Below are 22,425 nucleotides of genomic sequence, written 5' to 3'. Positions count from 1 at the left end.
TCAAATTTATAAAATTTATCGTAAGAATTATAACTTTCACTAAAACTTATTCTAAAAAGGCTTATTTTTGTTATGAAATGAACAAACGAAAATTTATGCATTTTAAAGCATAACGTAACAGTAGCAAAAAAATTCAGTTACCTAATTTAAAAAAAATGGGAAAAAAGTTTTTGCGATAATTTTATATTAAATTGTCGGACGTCTCCTGCTTTAAAAAATACTTAGAGATAAAACTATTTCAGAATTGTGGTCACTGATTATTCTAAAATCTGAAAATATAATCGTTTTTTTTTTTTCAAATTTAAAAGTTAAAAAAAAGCATTTTTGGTCAGCTTTATTCGATTCCAGCCCACTGTGCGTCGGGGGAAGGGTGTATTATTCCACAAGGCGGATTATGAAGGGTTGTAGCGGTACTTGTCGAACTCATTTACCGATTTCAAAGAGGGCACTCTCATCCTTGGAGTAAAAGACGCCCGGAATAAGTGCATTAGTATTAAGCAAGAGGCCGTGGATTATACGATACCGAGTAAGTTTAAACTTTTGAATGCTGAACCGAGATGGCATAATGCTCCAGGCCGTAAAGCTCTAAAGCAAGAAAGAGGAATTCACGTTAAAATGAAAAAGGCACATGCGAATCGTACTTGTGAGTAAATACAAGAAACGTGCGACAGTGATAAAAAAAATCGAAAAAAGACACAAAGAAAATTATGAGGGAGGCATTAAATGAATTCAAAACAAAACTTTTGGGCGAATTACAACTCTTAAGCTTTTTGGCTATATTTATGGGAGGCACAGGGAAATAGCGCTACAGTCTCTTCACTTATAAATGCATGAGTGGATAGAGTGACGAACAATGGAGATAAAGCTTATCTTTAAGTAACTTTTTTCATGGTATCTTCACCAATTTCCCGAAAAAACATATCAACACCTTTACATCGACTCTACCAAGAACAAATGCCGTCAATCAGTATTTCAATCAGTGGTTTAAAAAAGCATTTCAGCTCTATTAGTTCAAAGAAATCACCAGGCACTGATCTCACTCCAGCTCTAGTATATAAGGAACCAGAATCAAAGAATCAAAGAAATCAAATCGCGTATTAATTATAGATAGTGCTCGAAAAATCCCTAGCAGATCACACAGTCCCTAAAAATTGGAAAACAGCGAACGTCCTGTTAAGTGTTAGTGTTTAGTTTTTAAGTGATATTGCTTGATGTATTGTAAAAAAGACTTATGTATTCTTTTTTGGAAACATAATGAAATACACTTTTGTATGTTCCACAAGAGTTTTTTAATCCCGACCTAGGTTTCGGCAGTACACACTGTCATTATCAAGGTGAATATACAAACATTTTGCGAGCTTATATAGCTTAGGGAGAGGGGGGTTAAGGCAGGGAGGAGGTGGTGATGGTGGGAGGGGAAAGCTAACGAGGAATAGTTTCCTCAAGGTCAGTAGGTTTACTTGCCGAGTCCAGCAGAACTGATAATAAAGGGGAGGAGTTGGAGGGGTACAAAAGGTCGTTAACCACCCTTACATTTTTGTTTCGACATGCTCTTAAAATTTCCAACTGCTCAAGAAAATCCATCTTTTTACCTTTACACACATTGTGGAGAACCTTGACATTGAAATCACTGCTATGGTTGCAGTCTAACAGATGTTTGGCAAAATTAGAGGTTGAATCGCCTCTTACCCAACACTTCATATGTTCATTTGTCCTAGTTTTTATGGCACGTCCGGTCTGACCAATATACACAGAATTACAATTAGGCTTATTGCAATACAATTTATACACACCGCTTTGGTCCTTGTCAATAAATTTTGGTTTTGAGTTAAATAAAAAATTGCCAACAGTTGTCATATTATAAAATGTTAATCTTAATTTATCTTTCGGGAACATACTAGTCACTCGATAAGATAGGGGGCCAAGGAATGGTATTTTCCCCCAAGATGTTTCAGGTCTATCACTGTTATGGGATGTTGAGGGTAACGTTGTGACGGTCTTCATTGCGTGCTTTTTAAGTTTCTTATTAAGGATTTTGTCAATGGTAACAGATTTATACCCGTTTTGAACAGCAATTAACTTAATAGTGGATAGTTCTTTTTTAAAATTTTCATTTGACATGGGAATAGCGACCAAGCGGTGTATTAAGGAGTGAAATGCCGACATTTTATGCGTGTGATGATGGCACGAATCGTTGGGTATGACAACATCACTGTAAGTAGGCTTCCTAAAAATTGAAAAATCATGTGTACCGGAGTTAATATCTATGGTCAAGTCTAAAAAATTCAGCGTATTGCCCCCAATTTCCATAGAGAAATGAATGGAATCGTGAAGGCTATTCAAGAGGTCTAAAAATCTGTCTAGTTGTCGGAAACTACCAGTCCACAAGCATAAAATGTCGTCAACATAACGATACCAGTAACAAACATTTTTTATTAACACGTCATTGGATTTAAAAAGATTATCTTCCAAGAAGTCCATAAAAATCTCTGCTAATACAGGTGAAATTGGTGATCCCATAGCCAAACCATGATTTGATTTATAGAATTTGTTGTCAAAAATAAAATAGTTTTGTGAAATACATAGATTTAAAAGCATGTTCAGTTCAACAGATAATCTGGTATCACCGGAGCGGGCTTTAACCAAATCCACTGCAATGCGAGTGGCTTCTTTAGCGGGTACAGAGGTAAACAGATTGGAGACATCGAAGGATATCAGTTTGCCATTGGGCGGAACAGTCAAATGAGATAATTTCTCGGTAAGGTCAACAGAATTGATGATACTCCTTTTAGATTTAAAACCAGATAAATCTCTTAAGATAATATTTAATTTTGTGGCAAGTTTGTGTGTAGGGGCAGTGACATGTGATACTATTGGTCGCACAGGAACATTTTCTTTATGGGTTTTCGGTAGTCCATAGAGTCTGGGGGGTAACGGATTCATATTTATAAATCTCCACTTATCAGAAGAATTTATCAGGCTACTGCATTGAGCAAGTTTTTCTCTAACACTCTTTTGATATTTGTTAGTGGGGTCTTTAGGCATTAGCTCAAAATTATTGTTTGTCAGGAAAGTATGAACTTTGTATAAATAGTCATCATTGGATAAAATTACAATGGTATTACCTTTGTCTGCTTTGGTTAAAACAAGATTTTTCACTTTGAGAGTCTTTTTCAACTGAAGGAGAGTACTCTGATGGTGGCAGGAGTCTGATGCGTCTGCAGGCGGCTTCTTGAAGAAAGATGAGATGCAATCGGCCAGGTGCTGTTTCTTCCCGATGCTTTCCCTTCCCATGGCGACCTCACAGTCAGCAACGAAGTTGGTCAGTAAGTTGCGTTGAATGGTGGGGAAGGGAGTGAATTTGAAACCTTTGTTAAGAAGTTTCATTTGTGATGGGGTGAAGGTGTGCTGAGAAAGGTTGACAACTCGTGGATGGAAGGACTGCATCCTGAGATTATCACTATTCTTATCATGTATCGTGTGATTAGACACAGTTTGGGGAATCACTGATAGTTGGGTGGATCGGAGATGGTCTAACTTTTTGTACATCACTATTGATTTCTTTTGAGCCACTGTGTAAACATACCACTGAATTTTCTCCTTGATGAGGCACCACTCAACCCAGTGGAAAGAATTCACTAGGTTTAAATGGAGAAAATACAAGTAATGAGATAGAGAATCACGAATTGCAAACCATCTTCTTAATTCACTTTTCACCCAGATCTTCTTTGCAGCTTCCATGGCAGCCTTTGCAGCGGGAGACTTCGTTTTGGTGCGAAGATTGACGTAACGGGGAGTGAGCCGTAGTTTCAAACAGCAGTTGTTGAAATAAATATTTAAGCTCGCAATCCGGAACTTGATGGAGAGCTTCCGGAATAATTTCGCCTTATCTGCTCTACTAGCATCACTGATCAGCTTAAGGTTGGATGGCGATATTTGGTGGAACTTGTTCGCAGGAAACATAATGAAATACACTTTTGTATGTTCCACAAGAGTTTTTTAATCCCGACCTAGGTTTCGGCAGTACACACTGTCATTATCAAGGTGAATATACAAACATTTTGCGAGCTTATATAGCTTAGGGAGAGGGGGGTTAAGGCAGGGAGGAGGTGGTGATGGTGGGAGGGGAAAGCTAACGAGGAATAGTTTCCTCAAGGTCAGTAGGTTTACTTGCCGAGTCCAGCAGAACTGATAATAAAGGGGAGGAGTTGGAGGGGTACAAACTATCAGTGATTCCCCAAACTGTGTCTAATCACACGATACATGATAAGAATAGTGATAATCTCAGGATGCAGTCCTTCCATCCACGAGTTGTCAACCTTTCTCAGCACACCTTCACCCCATCACAAATGAAACTTCTTAACAAAGGTTTCAAATTCACTCCCTTCCCCACCATTCAACGCAACTTACTGACCAACTTCGTTGCTGACTGTGAGGTCGCCATGGGAAGGGAAAGCATCGGGAAGAAACAGCACCTGGCCGATTGCATCTCATCTTTCTTCAAGAAGCCGCCTGCAGACGCATCAGACTCCTGCCACCATCAGAGTACTCTCCTTCAGTTGAAAAAGACTCTCAAAGTGAAAAATCTTGTTTTAACCAAAGCAGACAAAGGTAATACCATTGTAATTTTATCCAATGATGACTATTTATACAAAGTTCATACTTTCCTGACAAACAATAATTTTGAGCTAATGCCTAAAGACCCCACTAACAAATATCAAAAGAGTGTTAGAGAAAAACTTGCTCAATGCAGTAGCCTGATAAATTCTTCTGATAAGTGGAGATTTATAAATATGAATCCGTTACCCCCCAGACTCTATGGACTACCGAAAACCCATAAAGAAAATGTTCCTGTGCGACCAATAGTATCACATGTCACTGCCCCTACACACAAACTTGCCACAAAATTAAATATTATCTTAAGAGATTTATCTGGTTTTAAATCTAAAAGGAGTATCATCAATTCTGTTGACCTTACCGAGAAATTATCTCATTTGACTGTTCCGCCCAATGGCAAACTGATATCCTTCGATGTCTCCAATCTGTTTACCTCTGTACCCGCTAAAGAAGCCACTCGCATTGCAGTGGATTTGGTTAAAGCCCGCTCCGGTGATACCAGATTATCTGTTGAACTGAACATGCTTTTAAATCTATGTATTTCACAAAACTATTTTATTTTTGACAACAAATTCTATAAATCAAATCATGGTTTGGCTATGGGATCACCAATTTCACCTGTATTAGCAGAGATTTTTATGGACTTCTTGGAAGATAATCTTTTTAAATCCAATGACGTGTTAATAAAAAATGTTTGTTACTGGTATCGTTATGTTGACGACATTTTATGCTTGTGGACTGGTAGTTTCCGACAACTAGACAGATTTTTAGACCTCTTGAATAGCCTTCACGATTCCATTCATTTCTCTATGGAAATTGGGGGCAATACGCTGAATTTTTTAGACTTGACCATAGATATTAACTCCGGTACACATGATTTTTCAATTTTTAGGAAGCCTACTTACAGTGATGTTGTCATACCCAACGATTCGTGCCATCATCACACGCATAAAATGTCGGCATTTCACTCCTTAATACACCGCTTGGTCGCTATTCCCATGTCAAATGAAAATTTTAAAAAAGAACTATCCACTATTAAGTTAATTGCTGTTCAAAACGGGTATAAATCTGTTACCATTGACAAAATCCTTAATAAGAAACTTAAAAAGCACGCAATGAAGACCGTCACAACGTTACCCTCAACATCCCATAACAGTGATAGACCTGAAACATCTTGGGGGAAAATACCATTCCTTGGCCCCCTATCTTATCGAGTGACTAGTATGTTCCCGAAAGATAAATTAAGATTAACATTTTATAATATGACAACTGTTGGCAATTTTTTATTTAACTCAAAACCAAAATTTATTGACAAGGACCAAAGCGGTGTGTATAAATTGTATTGCAATAAGCCTAATTGTAATTCTGTGTATATTGGTCAGACCGGACGTGCCATAAAAACTAGGACAAATGAACATATTGTCGTGACCTCGAAAGAGCACGATACTATTTGGGGATTCGTAGCTAGAGGTAGAGAAGGATCTTAATTGACAGAGGCAGTCATTATAAAGGAATACACACCCATTTCTTAAGTAAAGTCCATTTAATAACATTCAGTGAGAATACATGTGAGACTTTGGATAACTTACTCGTCAAAAGAGCTCATGGCGAAGCAGAGTTGGAGAGTCGGATGGATGGCTCGAGGGGGAAACGAACGATCGGCGTAACCGGCGATGTGGCGGAGAGAAGACGCTGGTTTGTCGGCTGACAAGTCGAGAATCAGAGTGGCAGAGGTTCCACGTCCAGAAGAGCGAATGATCCTTCGCGTCTCCGAGTTTACCTATTTATAATGGGTCCCCCCTCTGGAATATTCCACGGGTCGCTCGACACGTGCAAACAGAATAAATGCGTAGGTTTCCCACGACCTTTTGAAAGTCGACCGTATTCTATATAAATTTATTACCCAAGGGGGTATGGGTTAATCTGACGTCAGAAGCGAGTGTTAAGTGTTTTCCCGGATGTCTGCCGGAAACCAGTGGTCGCGTGGTTTACCATAAGCGGTGATTCCACAGGGTAGGCGCAAGAATTAATGAGCGTTGCGATATGTAAAATACGCAACGCGAATATCTTAGAACTGGTTTTTGGCCTCACGGGTCCTTTATCCGTGGGAGCCTGGCTAATAAAAAAGGGCGGGTCGAGGAAAGGAACATGGTCTAAAAAAATGAAGGTGGTCCAAGTATGGCAATAACCAAATATGGCAAAATTAGGAGGGAAAGCTAAATCCGGGAGAGAGGACACATGATGCGAAAAGCGTGTGGGCGGGAGATATGTGGAGGTCACTTAAGAATGCCTACGAGGCGAGGGGCCTAGCAACAGGGTGAAAAGTCGGTTCACGACATCACTTCCCCCCTTGGAAAAGCGTTTTTCGTCCCCGAAAAATGACCCTAGATAACACTATTGGACGAGCAAGTAAAAACCAGAAGCCAAAGCCACAGATACAAAAATACAAAACATCAGAAAATAATCAAAACACCAAATAACCTCAAAAATGACAACGAAATGCACGCCGTACAGAGAAGCGACATGCAACTTGAATTACACAAAATAAAATGGCAACATACGAAAACGAAAAAACCCAATACCAGCAATAAAACTAGGGCTGATGAAGTCAGCCGTACCTTAGCACAAAAATATCAACCAACACTCATGAAAAGTGGGCAAAACACACAAAAAAGACAGCAACGGGCGAAAAGGATCACCCAACACAGAAAAAAAACACTAAATACTTGTCCCATTACCAAAACACTAGCAAATACAAGCCTGCACAACTACAGGGTGCAGAGCAAAATCTAGGAAAAACGAAAATGTTCGTACCAACATAAACTAAAACGACAAACCATAATAGCAAATACGCAAAAATATACACAAAAAAATCAAAAAAATAATAAAAGGAATTCGATGCAGTAAATAAATGAAGCATCGTAGCATTGGCAACGCTCTATGCGCCCAAAAGTCCAACAGCATAGGCAAGTGAACGAGTCCATTAAAATGCCACTGAAGATCAGCAAGAGGCCGAAGGCACAACATAGCTGATAAAAAACGCAAAACAGATTGTAATCAGAACACAGAACAAAGAAAATATACACTAATCGACTCCAAGAGTCCAAAAAAAATTAAGCTTGAAGAGCAGTCCCAAGACAAAAAATAAAACACCAATAACCCAAAAACACAAAAAACACCAACAACCAAAAAAGCACAAAACGGCAAAAACTAGTCACAATAGCACACGCAAAAAAAAACACTAAACACAAAACAAGTTCTACGGCCGACGTCTCATGGGCAAGTAGACTGTCTCCAGTATTTCCTCATAAACAGGACCGGTTATGGCGGGGGTGGGTAACGGACGGCGGAAGCTAGCAGCTGCGGTTGGAATGGGCGGAGGGGGAATTAACGGAGGGCCAAGTCTCGTAGGTGACGTTGGGGGAGGGCGATCCGATGGCGATGTGTCGTTCGTACTCAGGTAAAAAGGTACAGGAGGGCGATTACAGGTAACATAAGGTAAAAGGCTGAGGAACAAGGAGGGGAGGCAGAGGAAAAGGATTATGGCGATATTCAAATATAACATCCACGGCCGAAGCTCAAGCGAGGAATGGCTCTCAGGATCCCATGATGATTTGGTACATTCGTCCAGATCCGTGCAGGATAAGGAGTGCGCTTTTGAGAAAGGGGGAAGGGAAACGGATAGGAGCAACGACCATTCCGCAGGAATGAGGCGTCGGACGGATAAGGTAGGGTTGGCTGAGGGTAAACAGGGAAAAGTAGGAGCGACTACGCTGCCATTGTAAGACAGTTGGCAGTCGCAGGGAAGGGTAATGCGGAAGGAACCCTTTCTCCTAGCGCCCCAATCACTCCACCTGACTGCGTCGCAACGGATCACAGCATCGGCCGGAGGATGAGTAATTAGAAAGGTGGCCGGGCCAAGTGAAATGACCCGGGTCTCCGATGATCGTTGACAATGTAGTGGGCAGACCTTGGCTGCTTCTTCTGCCGTACCCCCAAGGGCGACTAATTTCGCACACTTGGCCGGAACGGACTCGTCTTCTCGTACCGACTCGAGAGAGCACAACTCATCTCGATAAGGGTTACACTGCAGACTTCCCAACTTTACTCCTTCAGCGGTACGTACCAGAGCCAATTCCGCCGCAGGGGCCGTGATTTGACAAGTGAAATCGCCGTAGGCAAAGGGAATGGGGATAAAGGAGTGGAGTGAGACTGACGTGGTGTTAGCCTTTGTCAGAGGTATCACTAGGAATAGGTATAAGGACGAAGGGGATAGTAAACAATCAAGGAGTGGTAGAACGTAATATCTGGAGAAGTGTTGGATCGCCAGCTCCCAACCTCGGCTGTGGACAGAGCGCTGCAGTGATAATAACTCAGCGCGAAGTCTATCCACATTCACGACCGAGGGGCTCAGCCTACGCGTCTGACACATGGCTAGGACATCTCTTTGGGCTGCTATGGTGGAAGTGATGAGGGTCAGTAGGCCAAAATCAGGCCTGTCTCCCGAGGCCGGTGCGTACGCAGGTATGCAAGGCGCTGAGAGATTTTTGACGCCTCCCATCTCAGCCAAATCGTTCTCCAGCTCCCTCGCTTCTTCCGCGGAAATTATCATTCGTTTGGAATGTCTGCGCGTGGGAAGCGTGAAGGTGTTCACCATTGCGCCCCCATCCGTGGCCAGGGGTGCCTCCGACAAGGATTCGAACCAATTCCGTCTGTCCCAATCGCGAAGAGCAGAGTCGACCGCGAGCCGTGGGAGACTGCATACTGGCCGATTATCAGCTGTTTTGCAGGCCCTTCCAACCATCTCTCTCAGTAGCTGAAGCTGATAGCCTGGGTTGAAGTCCCACCGAAACGCCAGGGCTAACGCCGTCTCATAAATGGTTATATTTGGAAGGTTCCTGAGGTATGCGCCAGCGGTCAGGTCAACGTGGGGTGATTGGCTGCCAGCTCTTGGCGCGCCTTGAGTGGGCGTGGTCAGCAGGACCGCTGCCACTAGGAGGCGCAGGCCCCTCCCATTTTCACAGGCTAGAATCCTCTGAGGCGTCATGGTCACAGAGGACGTGACAAGCGGCCTGTTAAGAATACAAGCAAATCCAAGGAGACTTTTAGTCTGAATTCAAACGCTTAAGAATTGAGTAAAAAAAAGATTCATAAAAGTATACAAAAGAAATATCACAGCATCTTAAAAATTGCCAGGCACCATGAAATGCCAGAAGCCAGTAGAGAGTCGACTGTGTTTTAAAAATGGCTGCCTCCCATCCGGAGACACGCCCACAGGAGATAATGACACACACTCTTTCAAAACACGCCATGAGCCATCCTCGCACGAAGCAAGAGCGCTTGCCACGCGATAACAGGAAGTGGCGTGGTTAGCCGTTGGCGCAAAGAGAGTTCCGTTGAGGAAATAAACAAAATGCGCCTACAGTGAACAACAACAATAGGAAGTCAGTAAGAGTGATCAAGTCTATTCGCTTCCGTTAGTTATTTCACAAGTGGCATTAAAGGTTGCGTAATCAGAAAACCTTATGGGTTTTTTAACAAGTCGTTTAAAACTCTCAGCTGGACAATTAAAATATATCAAGTTAATTATGACGGATAAACGTTTGTTTCTAAAAGTACTTGAAATTACTGAATAGTGGAAGTATGTAAGTAATTAAATTCCTCCAATTAATTAACATGCTGCGCTTCACAGGCGACCAGGTCATGTAAAATTGCGTGAGGAAAAATCTAGCTGGATAACAATTCACGTTCTCATAAGTAATACATAACTTCTTTTCCACCGACCCACAGTCAGGTGGATACAAAAATATTTCAGTACCCCTAAGAAAAAAATCTTAGCTTAATATTTCTGCGATCAGTTCGTTGCATAACAGCAAACCGAACTTTCCTCATAAAAGTGCTTAAGAATTGCACCATTTTTAATCTTGTTGAGCCTCTTTCAGTGTAATCTAAAACCGGGGTAATTCCTCATTACCCAAACGAACAAAAAGCACCAACTTGTGCTAACTTGGCTTACTTAGCCACTGCGCCTATACGTTCTCTGACGTATTACCGGCAAATTACTTAATAAAAACTTGGCTTACCTAGCCATTACGCCCATACGTTCCCTGACGTATTACCGGCAAAAGTATTTCATAAAATACATTCAAGCCCATGTACTAACACTTGTACATTACTGGCAATTAACAACATGATGCATCATAAACTTATTAATTCAACACGGGCCTCTAGGCGTCCCCAGATACTGACCCTAGGAGAAGTCCTCATCTCCCAAAATAATTACGTAAGTGGTACCACTGAAAACTTTACTTCTTAAACAACAAAACACTTTAAAAGGAGGAGGGGTGTCTCTCACCCCTTGCTCTCCTCTGGCCCCAAGCGCATCTCACGCCGGCCAAAAATTATTACACTGATTGGCTTCAACATCCCACCCATAATACTTCGAGGATTTCACTCCAATCGAAGCCTTTAAAAAATCAACCAAAATTATGCATTTTGGCGTCACCGCTCTTACGGCTGTTCACAGCTCGGGCGGTAATTGCTGAAAAATAAACACATGTTAATTACATCGAAATTACTCTCATACTCAAGCATTATTCTCACAGGCAAGCTAACAAAATCTACTCGCGAGTACTTTACATTGTGGCTCCCGTTCATGCCCGCAATGAGACAACGCCCTAAATGCGTAATCGCTGCTTCAAGGGAAGGAAGTGTGCTTTTTATCGTCAGGAAACAGAAACTCATCCTTCCGGACAAACATCCGTCGTAATCTCCGCCGGCAACTGGCATTACGAGTGGGTGGTGACTGCTTTTTTATTTTATTAGCATTTTTATTTTGTTATTTATTTTATTCAAATTTCCAAGTCCGCGAATTCATCCAAAGCGTAATGTTAATTCATGCCTTTCGTTAAAAAGAGGTCTCGTTAAAAAGAGGTCTATTACCTGAGGTTCTTTATCCTTAAGCGTGCGGCGTATGGCGCGGCTGAATATAATCTCTTGACCCTCCGGAGTCAGAACAAGATAGGGCATCCTTCTTTCGTGTTTCCATACAAAATAGGTAAGGGTTCCGAGGAATAGAGAGAGGAGTAAGGACCAAGATAATGCTATTCCACCGACAGCATCGTCCGATTTCGAAGTATAGGCTGGACCGTAGGGGTCTGTGGCCATAAATTGAGGTTGGGTTAGATTTAAATGGGGTAATTCAATGGTCCAATTTGTATTCAGACAATCCTCTAATTTCTCGAAGGTAGGCAGAGTCTGAGGCGATTTCGGATCAATTAGAAGTGAATCAAGTGTTGTCCAGATAGCTGGCAAAATATGGGCGGTTTTGACTGTTTGAACTTCCGAATTACACGGATATCCTTCATTAATTACTATTGATTTATCAGGGAAATGGGCTGCACAATGACACGGAAGTGTTAGTTCTAAAGCGCCTGGTCCACTTAGTGATGAGTTAATGACTTTAGAATAGGAATTTTCACAAAGGATTTTAATTTCGGGGGGAGGGTGCGTAATTATATACAGCTCAAATCCTACTTCGCTAATTATTGTTGACTTCCCCGGTCGGCATTGAAAGGTGCACGACTGGGAGAGTTGTGTCGTCGTTCCGCCTTTAAACATTTGAATCGCGCAACTCGGCCCATGAGTCGTATCTGCGCTAAATCTGGGCAGAAAGCAAAGTCTATCCGAGTGGGCACGACAGTCATGCAATGCCGGGCCAGAAATTGTACGAAGACGTTTCCTGTCTACGGCCGCATAGACTGTTTCGTGGACAATGGAGCAGGTCTGATCCTTCCACGCGAATGGTGTCGCACTGATTTCGAATAGACTCCACTTTGCGCCCATTCTAACAATAGGGGCATTCACGCGAATTACCATGTATTTCTCGTGGAGGAGACAATGCGATATCGGAAGCGTTGCTAGTTCAGCAGCGTTCGGCACCACCCATTCATAGCCTCGGCTTGCCAATTTTTCGTTACGTGCATCTAAATCTTTCTGTAGCGCTTCAATTGGGAAAATTGACGTGGGCAATAATTTATTTTGGCATCTATGGAGTGCTTCGTTTTCTCGCAAATGCATTGTTAACTTCCCTTGAGCATAAAAGTTCCGAGATAAAATGTCTGTTAAGACCATTATCATCTCCTTCACCTCAATTGACATATTAGAGGCTCTAACAATTTGAGCCTTAAGGGCCGTCTGTAAATTCGTAACTCGTTTTCGTATCTCTGACACTGCGCTATCCACGATGTTCGTATAGTTTTCCAATTGAACTCTCACGTCCACCACAAAATTGTGGTCTAAACGCGCCATGGTGGATAGTTCTCTTAGTCTCTTGTCGAAATCTAACTGAGATTCTTCTAAAGCCGTGATTTCACCACGCGTGGCAACACCGCAACACCAAGCGAATACCTTTCCGAGAAAATCAATCGATCTCCTTTTTCTATTGTTTAATAGTGCGTCTCTGTCAGTTTCGTAAAATAGCGGGTTCACGCCCACTAAGTCAACCAGCTTACCAATTTGAAGGACTGTGCCGCGCAGGGAATTAAGGGCATTACATACGATACCTGTGGTCCCACATTGTGCGGAAGGTGTTTCCACGGCTTTATTATTGGACGATCGCCATTTGACCTTATAAATCAAAGGTATAGAGGCTTCGTATGTCAACGTTTGAGGCAATGCAGTCCAATATGTCCCAGCTACGACCTTAATCGAAGCCGTATTAGGCGTCGTTCGTGATCCGTCACTCCCTAATATTAGGGGGATAACGATGAGAATAAAACCCGCATTCATTTTCGTATAATACTAAGCGAGCCCTTTAAAAAACCTCTCCCCGCTTGCCTGCTTGAAAAAATGTAAAAAATAAGATAATCTTCCTTCCGCCCGCCGAGCGGCGTACTATCTCCGAGCGGCGGCCGCCAGAAAAAATGAAGAAATAATTTTATTTTGTTTTTTTCTTCTTATTTTTTCTCCTATCTCACGTCCCCGCCTGCCTTGAGGAGGCTGGCGTTCGCTTTCTCCGCGTGCCGCGCGCCCGTCCGTATACAACTGCTTCGAGGATGGAGAGAAGAAGTTTATGTGCGATTCGATGCTCACTCGATTTTATCGAGATTATTATACAATGTAGTTTAATCGAATTGAAGACGTATTTACGCCTGATTTCCAAAACCCAACTTCACAATGGCAGAGATGAGTGAAGAGAATTCTCTCTTACTCTCAGGTAAAACGAGGTTAGGAGGTTGATTTGAGGAGAGAGGTGGGAAACGTGGAAATGGAAGTGGTGTATGGCGGGTTGCCTCCCTCTTCTTCCGTCAGGCGTATCTATGAAAAGAGAAAAGAAAAAATCTCTACCTTGATGCGCTTTCAGGTTAGCTGAAAGCTCCTTGTCCTGCCTCTTTGGAGTGGCACCGGGGCGCCGGGACGGTGAATTGGCGGGGGGATGGGGTATTTGTGGAGGACTCAGTTGGAATCAGCGGGGGGGGGCGGAGCGAATTTCGGTAAAATTTAGGAATTTTGAATTTTGATTATCTTCCCGGACTGCTCTCACTCAACCCCAGAGCCGCTAAGAGGCGATGGCCACGCCCTCCTGACAGGCCCCGCCGCTCAGAGGGAGGTGAAGCCCTCCCACCTGTAGCGGTAGCGAGATCAAGGGGCTCCCTCGCCTGCAAAGGTGCAAGGGGAGGAGGCCCTTCCCCGGACCCCTGTTCTCGGGAGAGTCTCGCTGCCTCTATCTCCTCCTCCCAATCCTCCGATGGCATGGAGGGCTGAGAGGAAGCTGGTCTATTGGCGTCCTCTGCGGGGCTAGGTGATCGCACCCACCTGGGGCTTGCGTCCGGGGTTGGCCACTGGTCTTCGACCTCTTCCCGGTCGCCCGAATGGTGTGTCCAGGGGAGGTCGAATCCCAGGGGCCAAGGTATTCTAATTAGCTGTAACCCCCTTCCCGGGACCAGCTCTCCCATATATCCAAATAGGGGCAAGATGGTGCCGGGCGTGCGTAGTCGCACCATTCGCCGGGGGATATCCAGAATTGCCCCTTGCCCTATGAGGACGTCCAACCCCAGCACCAGGGGAAACCTGAGGTCCCTTGCGGGCTCTCCCCAGGCCTCCGTCCGGTGCTCCCCCAGGGCCAGGGTGAAGGGGGCCACGTGCTGATGGGTAGTGGTTGGGAGTAAAAGGGTCGAAATCAAGGTCCTTGATGAGGTAAAATTTAAGGCAATGGCGGGTAGGAAGGTGCCGTTCACCGACCCCGAAACAAACACCCTCACTTCCCCGGAGCGCCTGGGGTCCTCGAGGTGCTCATATGCCCTGATATCTCTGTGAAAAAAGATTTACACCGTAGTTTCCTCTTAAAACATTAAATGCTTACCTCTCCCTTTGACTCGCCGATTCACCTCCTTCTCGGCTGATGAATTACTGCTTCACCCATACAAATTCTATTCACAATTGTGGTTCTTATAAATAATGGGGTCAACAAATTGTTCTTTATTTAAATGTAAATAATGTGAGTGTCAATTTACTCACGAAAGCGGGGCAAGTTTGAGAACGCATTCTCGAAGACAAGAAAGAAATACTAAGAACAATTTGTTGGCAGAAAAAGATTCAAAAATACATCAAGAAATATGGAAAATTGGCTGTAAAAGGTTACTTTTCATTTTATACTAACAGCCGTGTTGCCTCACTTAGTATTCAATTATCTGTTTCATAATATTATTCGAGTTTTCACCAGCCGAATAGAACTGGAAACTGACTGCGGAAAAAATCCGGGCGATGTGAGTCGTTAATTTCACTACGCCATTTCCTGCCTCCGAATTAATCTTCGGCCGGCGCGTCGGTCGTGCTTATCTCCACGCCTCCCTGACCTACATTTACTACAGCGGCTTCTTCGCCTTCGCGCTCATGATACGGTGACATGCGTGAGACATGTACCGTGTCTAATTTTCCTTTCTTGACCCTCACTTCATAAGTGACAGGTCCTACCTGCCTAATCACTTCATACGGACCGTAATATTGAGGCAAGAGTTTTTCACTCTTACCCACCTTTCGTGTGGGGGTGTAAATCCGAACCTTATCTCCGGGATTAAATTTAACATTTACATGCTTAGCATCATAACGCGTCGCATCTTTTTCTTGGCGGGCTGCGAGTCGTTCCAGGGCTACCTTTTGAGCCTGCTTCCATCGTTCCCGCGATTTTACGCCTTCCTCGCCTTCGTCAGGTGAGAGGCTAATTTCCGGGGGTAGCCTGGCCTCGCGGCCATAGACCAGAAAAAAGGGGGTCTCCCCCAAAGAGCCTTGTAGGCCTACATTATATGCAAAAGTTACCTGGTTTAAAAATTCCGTCCAATCGCGTTGCTCCGTACCTGTGAAGGCAGAGAGCATTTCGGCTATGGTTTTATTCAATCGCTCAGTGAGACCGTTTGTTTGGGGATGGTAGGCCGTTGTAAATGTACTAACTACTCCCATGCTTTTCAGGAGGGAGGTCACCATTTCGGATGGAAATACCTTTCCTCTGTCAGATAGAATCGTGGTCGGACAACCGTGACGACAAATTATTTGTTCGAGTAGGAATTTTGCCACTTGACCAGCGGTTCCATTCGAGAGGGCTCTCGTCTCCGCGTAGCGAGTTGCATAATCAGTTGCTACGACAATCATGGTTTTACCTGTAGCACTGCGCTTGAATGGACCAAGAAGGTCCACGCCCACCTTCTCAAAGGGTTTACCTGGCTTAATTGGCTGGAGAAAACCTCCGGGCTTCGTATGGGGTCCTTTTCTGCACTGGCAATCCGGGCAGCTGCGTACATACTTTAAAATGTCCGCTTTCATCCCTACCCAGTAGTACCGAGTCTTTAATTTGTCATAGGTTCGTGCGAAGCCTAAATGGCCGGACATAGGGTCGTCGTGGTGAGAATATAATACCTCTCTTTTCAATTCTTTGGGAATAACTGTCAAGTAATCCTTTCCCCGAAGACCGGCATTTTTTCTGACCAATAATCCGTCTATTAGCGCATACCCCCTCGAGATTTTTTCTATCTTTGGCGGTGCGTTTTCTGGGTCTTCTAGCGCTTGTATTAAGGGAACAAGAGACGAGTCATTCCTTTGCTTAGCCTTTAAGTCCTCCGCCGCGAGTAACATAAGAGGTATCTCATTTGGCCCGTCCTCATCCTCCGCCGTCGGCTCAGATACCGGGTGTCTTGATAGGCAATCGGCGTCTGAGTGTAAGCGGCCTGATTTGTGCACGACTTGGTAATTAAATTCTTGCAAACGCAAACTCCATCGCGCGAGTCGACCAGAGGGGTCTTTGAGGGATTTCAACCAGCATAAAGCATGGTGATCGGTCACAATTGTCACTTTCTTACCATAAACCATATCTCGGTGGTGTAATAAGCCCCAAATCGTAGCGATACACTCTTTTTCGGTGATGGAATAATTTCTTTCAGCCTTAGTTAGCGTCCTAGACGCGTAACTCACGGGGTGCATTTCTTTTTGATTCTTTCCTTGCAATAAAATCGCCCCTATTCCCGTCCCGCACGCATCCACGCGGAGCTCTACTGGCAGTTCGGGATCAAAATGCATTAATACCGGAGCGGAAGTCATTGCGTCTTTGAGCGTTTGGAAAGCCGTTTCTTCGGCTTCCGTCCACGCGAAAATCTTATCTTTTTTCGTCAACTCGTGCAGAGGCCGTGCTATCTTGGAAAAATTGCAAATGAATTTTCTATAATAATTACACAAACCTAAAAAGCTTTGCACTGCCTTGACCTTCGTCGGGCGGGGAAATTCAGAGATTGCCTTAACCTTATCGGGGTCCGCCTCCAAGCCGTCCGCGCTTACGCGATAACCCAGCATTTTAATCTGAGTCTGTGCGAAATGGCATTTAGACGGCTTCAGTGTGAGGTTCGCCTCTCTAAGTTTATCAAAAACTTCCCTCGTGTTATTTAATAAATCCTCGAAAGTTTCAGCGAATACTACAACATCGTCCAAGTATACTAAAACCTTTTTCCATTTTAATTCAGAAAACACATTATCAGCCAAATTTTGGAAAGTAGCGGGCGCTGAGCAGAGCCCGAAACTTAATACATTGAAATCATAGTGTCCTTCGGGAGTTACGAAGGCGGTTTTAGGTTTATCTTCCTCTTTAACGGGGATTTGCCAGTAGCCACTGAATAAATCGAGACTAGTAAAGTACTTAGCCTTACCTAAATATGTCAAAAGGTCGTCGATGCGGGGGAGGGGATAAACGTCCTTCCGTGTAACTAGATTTAATTTTCTATAATCAACGCAAAATCTCACTCCGCCGTCTTTTTTCTTGACTAAAACGACAGGACTTGACCAAGGCGACTTAGAGGGTCTAATTATGCCAAGACTCAACATTTCGTCCACTTGTCCTCGGATTATTTCTTTTTCTTTGTGCGAAACTCTGTAAGGCGCTTGATGAATTGGCATTGCATCCCCTGTGGGTATTGAGTGCTCCGCTAGATGAGTCCTTCCCATCTCACTTGGACTCCAAGCAAATACATCTCTATACTGAGCTAATAGAGCGTCTATTCGTTTTCTTTCCTTGCGATTCAAATCTGGATTAATGTCTAATGGCTCTGGAAAATTTTCAATGAAATCAACCTCTTCCACTTCGCCAAAATCTATATCTCCCCCTCCGGTATTTTCGTGTCTAAGCCTCCTCCCTAGGGTAGTCCCCTTGAATAGTTTTTGAGGAACGAATCGGTGGTTACAAACCATAGCTACTATATTGTCGCCGCTCTGGGGGACTTCGACACTCAACCCCCGTTGAGTGAGCATTGCTGTCGTCACTAAAATATCCCTAGGTGCGTTCGTCCTTCGTGGCCCCTCATATTTAATTTGAGATCTAGGGGGAACAGTTAAGTCGTATCCGAGTCGCAATTTGTCCAACTCACCCTGCTCATCATCATCCTCATCCGAGGATGAGTCAGAAAAGTCGGGATTAAAGAAATTCGTCGCCAGAAAGATTTCTTCGTCTCCCCATTTTAGCCCAACTATGCCTGAGTGAAGATCTATCCTCGCTCGAGTACGGCGTAAGAAATCATTTCCCAACACCAAGGAGACGTAGGCATTTTTAATGACTATTGCTTCTAAATGGAACTCAGCTTTCCCCTTAAGCCTAATTTTTACGGCAGCCATTCCCAATACCTTCACTGGAGTTCCGTCTGCCCCTTTTATACCCAGCGAGGTTTTGCGAATTGGAGATCTTACTAGGTCGTCTCTTAGAACGCAAATCCCAGCTCCCGTATCAACCAAAACTGTCTGATCTAGGTGGTCCTCTACGTCTGCTTTGATGAGAAGGAGGTCTTTAACGTCCGGTCTATCCGCGAATGCTGCCTCTATTACATCCGCGCATTTGAGTTTCCCACGATCTTTTTTTCACGTGGGGCGGGCCGAGGCCCCTGATCTGGTTTATTCGGACATACGGAAGCGTAATGCCCGGTTTTCCCACAACTGTAGCAAACTATGCGCCCATCAGGAGTCCTCGGTTTTTGATCATAAGGTTGGCGCCTTGGCGGCGTCGCCTGATTTGGCCCGCCTTGACCTCTGTTCTGGGGGTTAAATCTCTCTTGATTGATCCTAGGACTCGGAGGGGGCCTTTCCTGATAATAACGAGGGGTTCCTTGCCTCATTGGTGGGCCTGAATAGCGTCTACTCCTTTCCAATTCGCCGCGAAGACGAGAGATTTCTTTTTCTAATCGTCCTATCGAGGCGTTCGATTGCTCAACTGCTTTCTGAGGGGTAATTTTTTCTTTCACGGTTTCCGAGACCAAAATGGCTGCCTCATGCAGCTTAATAAATTCTAATAATTCTTCACAGGTCCTAGCCTTCATAGGCAACACGACCCTTACAATATCTGGCCTCAGCCCCTTGAGGATGTTACGGATTTTTTCCGATTCACGCATTTGGGGATCAACCTCTTTGCATAAGGCGGTCACGTCATAGAAATATGATTCGGAGGTTTCGAACGCTTGCTGAGTGCGCTCGTTCAATCTATGGGCCTTCATCTCATCCGACATCGTCCCCTTGAAGGCAGCCTTGAAGGCCGCCACCAGTTCTTCCCAGGTGCCACGAAGGGCACCTGATTCTACGTCATAGGCCGGAAGTGCTTGCAACCATCTTTGGGCAGTACTTTCTAGAAAACATGGGAAAAGTCTTAATCGTGCGTCGGTTGACCATGAGTTGGCAGTGCTAATCTTATTGAAGGTAGATAAAAATTGCAAGGGGCATTCGTTTGCATTCCCGCTAAACTTCGGTGGCGTCAGATGGACTCCACCTATACGAGGAAATGTCGAAGTATTATTTTCGCCTGAAGGGCCAGCCTCCGTGGTCGGCGCTGCTGTCCCACCATCTGCCATCTCCGCTGCGTTTATTTGCAACGTTCTTAAGTCCGTGACAAGGACCTTATCCTCCCTCAAATCACCCTCTGAGTCGCTCGTTTCGGAGTCCCCAGCCGGACGCCTAGTAGGATTTACGGGAATACGATACGCAGGAGGTTTTCCTGCCAAACGGTCACTTCTTTTTGGGGGCGGCGTTCTTGACGTCGACATGAATTTACCCTCAAAACTCAGAAGAGACTAAATACAGGTTGAACGGAGAGACTCTTACGCGAAGCACAGGTAGGAAGCGAAAATAAAAAACCCTATACTTAAGTACTACACACGCACTTAAATATTACACACGCAAACACAAAATCAAGAACATTTCCTGGAAAGCAAAACCCTGCCTAACACATAATCAAAACTCGACACAGATCACAAAAAAGAGCAAACATGCAACATAAAAAACACTTCCTGTAAGAGAGAAATTAATTCATACATCTTACAACATAGGGCGTTTCCCACACGCCTTGCTCAAAGAAAAAACATAACTAATATCTAATTTATGCACAAAGTGCGATGTGAATTCTTTTATAAGACTGCTTGTAATTTACCCGGTGCATATACACCATTTGTCGTGACCTCGAAAGAGCACGATACTATTTGGGGATTCGTAGCTAGAGGTAGAGAAGGATCTTAATTGACAGAGGCAGTCATTATAAAGGAATACACACCCATTTCTTAAGTAAAGTCCATTTAATAACATTCAGTGAGAATACATGTGAGACTTTGGATAACTTACTCGTCAAAAGAGCTCATGGCGAAGCAGAGTTGGAGAGTCGGATGGATGGCTCGAGGGGGAAACGAACGATCGGCGTAACCGGCGATGTGGCGGAGAGAAGACGCTGGTTTGTCGGCTGACAAGTCGAGAATCAGAGTGGCAGAGGTTCCACGTCCAGAAGAGCGAATGATCCTTCGCGTCTCCGAGTTTACCTATTTATAATGGGTCCCCCCTCTGGAATATTCCACGGGTCGCTCGACACGTGCAAACAGAATAAATGCGTAGGTTTCCCACGACCTTTTGAAAGTCGACCGTATTCTATATAAATTTATTACCCAAGGGGGTATGGGTTAATCTGACGTCAGAAGCGAGTGTTAAGTGTTTTCCCGGATGTCTGCCGGAAACCAGTGGTCGCGTGGTTTACCATAAGCGGTGATTCCACAGGGTAGGCGCAAGAATTAATGAGCGTTGCGATATGTAAAATACGCAACGCGAATATCTTAGAACTGGTTTTTGGCCTCACGGGTCCTTTATCCGTGGGAGCCTGGCTAATAAAAAAGGGCGGGTCGAGGAAAGGAACATGGTCTAAAAAAATGAAGGTGGTCCAAGTATGGCAATAACCAAATATGGCAAAATTAGGAGGGAAAGCTAAATCCGGGAGAGAGGACACATGATGCGAAAAGCGTGTGGGCGGGAGATATGTGGAGGTCACTTAAGAATGCCTACGAGGCGAGGGGCCTAGCAACAGGGTGAAAAGTCGGTTCACGACAATATGAAGTGTTGGGTAAGAGGCGATTCAACCTCTAATTTTGCCAAACATCTGTTAGACTGCAACCATAGCAGTGATTTCAATGTCAAGGTTCTCCACAATGTGTGTAAAGGTAAAAAGATGGATTTTCTTGAGCAGTTGGAAATTTTAAGAGCATGTCGAAACAAAAATGTAAGGGTGGTTAACGACCTTTTGTACCCCTCCAACTCCTCCCCTTTATTATCAGTTCTGCTGGACTCGGCAAGTAAACCTACTGACCTTGAGGAAACTATTCCTCGTTAGCTTTCCCCTCCCACCATCACCACCTCCTCCCTGCCTTAACCCCCCTCTCCCTAAGCTATATAAGCTCGCAAAATGTTTGTATATTCACCTTGATAATGACAGTGTGTACTGCCGAAACCTAGGTCGGGATTAAAAAACTCTTGTGGAACATACAAAAGTGTATTTCATTATGTTTCCTGCGAACAAGTTCCACCAAATATCGCCATCCAACCTTAAGTATTCTTTTTTGTTCAAAATTGGCATAATTGACAAAATTGGCATTGTTTGGCATAAATAAAATAATCCTTATTTGCGTACATACAAGAGGTCAGGTCAACTTCGACCTGAAGACGCTGGCAGAATAGCCAGCAAAACTGTTGTCTCCAAACAAGCTGACGCGGAAGAAAACCCCTGAAGAAATGCAGAGATGAAACCATCGCCACGGAAACCTACGTTCTAATATAACCACAATCATTCTCAAAAACGTCATTAAAATACATCGGGGCTTGCAATAGTGGGGTAGTAATGAGATGCAGATGAACATTATTTCAAATTTAAGAAACTTTGATCTTTTTTATGTAAACGCAACTAACCACAGTAATTTTCAATAACGTCATAACAATGCGTCGGTGCTCGCAGGAGGGAGGTAGTAAGTAGATGTAGATGAAAAT

The 22,425-nt window shown here is 43.9% G+C and overlaps 1 protein-coding gene across 1 annotated transcript; it reads right to left on the bottom strand.

The window, feature by feature from the left end:
* Nucleotides 1-7,812: 7,812 nt before the first annotated feature.
* On the bottom strand, nt 7,813-21,487 carry LOC124162064. Its single transcript, XM_046538415.1, has 2 exons — nt 20,746-21,487; nt 7,813-9,689 (listed from the first exon to the last, which is right to left on the bottom strand). The coding sequence occupies exons 1-2, from the start codon at nt 20,760-20,762 to the stop codon at nt 7,877-7,879; spliced, it is 1,830 nt and encodes a 609-aa protein (XP_046394371.1). The 5' UTR covers nt 20,763-21,487; the 3' UTR covers nt 7,813-7,876.
* Nucleotides 21,488-22,425: the final 938 nt, after the last annotated feature.

The sequence above is a fragment of the Ischnura elegans genome, chromosome 7 (assembly GCF_921293095.1).
Source record: "Ischnura elegans chromosome 7, ioIscEleg1.1, whole genome shotgun sequence".
NCBI lineage: Eukaryota > Metazoa > Arthropoda > Insecta > Odonata > Coenagrionidae > Ischnura > Ischnura elegans.
Note: the sequence above shows the minus strand (reverse complement) of the source record. Positions and strands in the feature narration are given on the sequence as shown.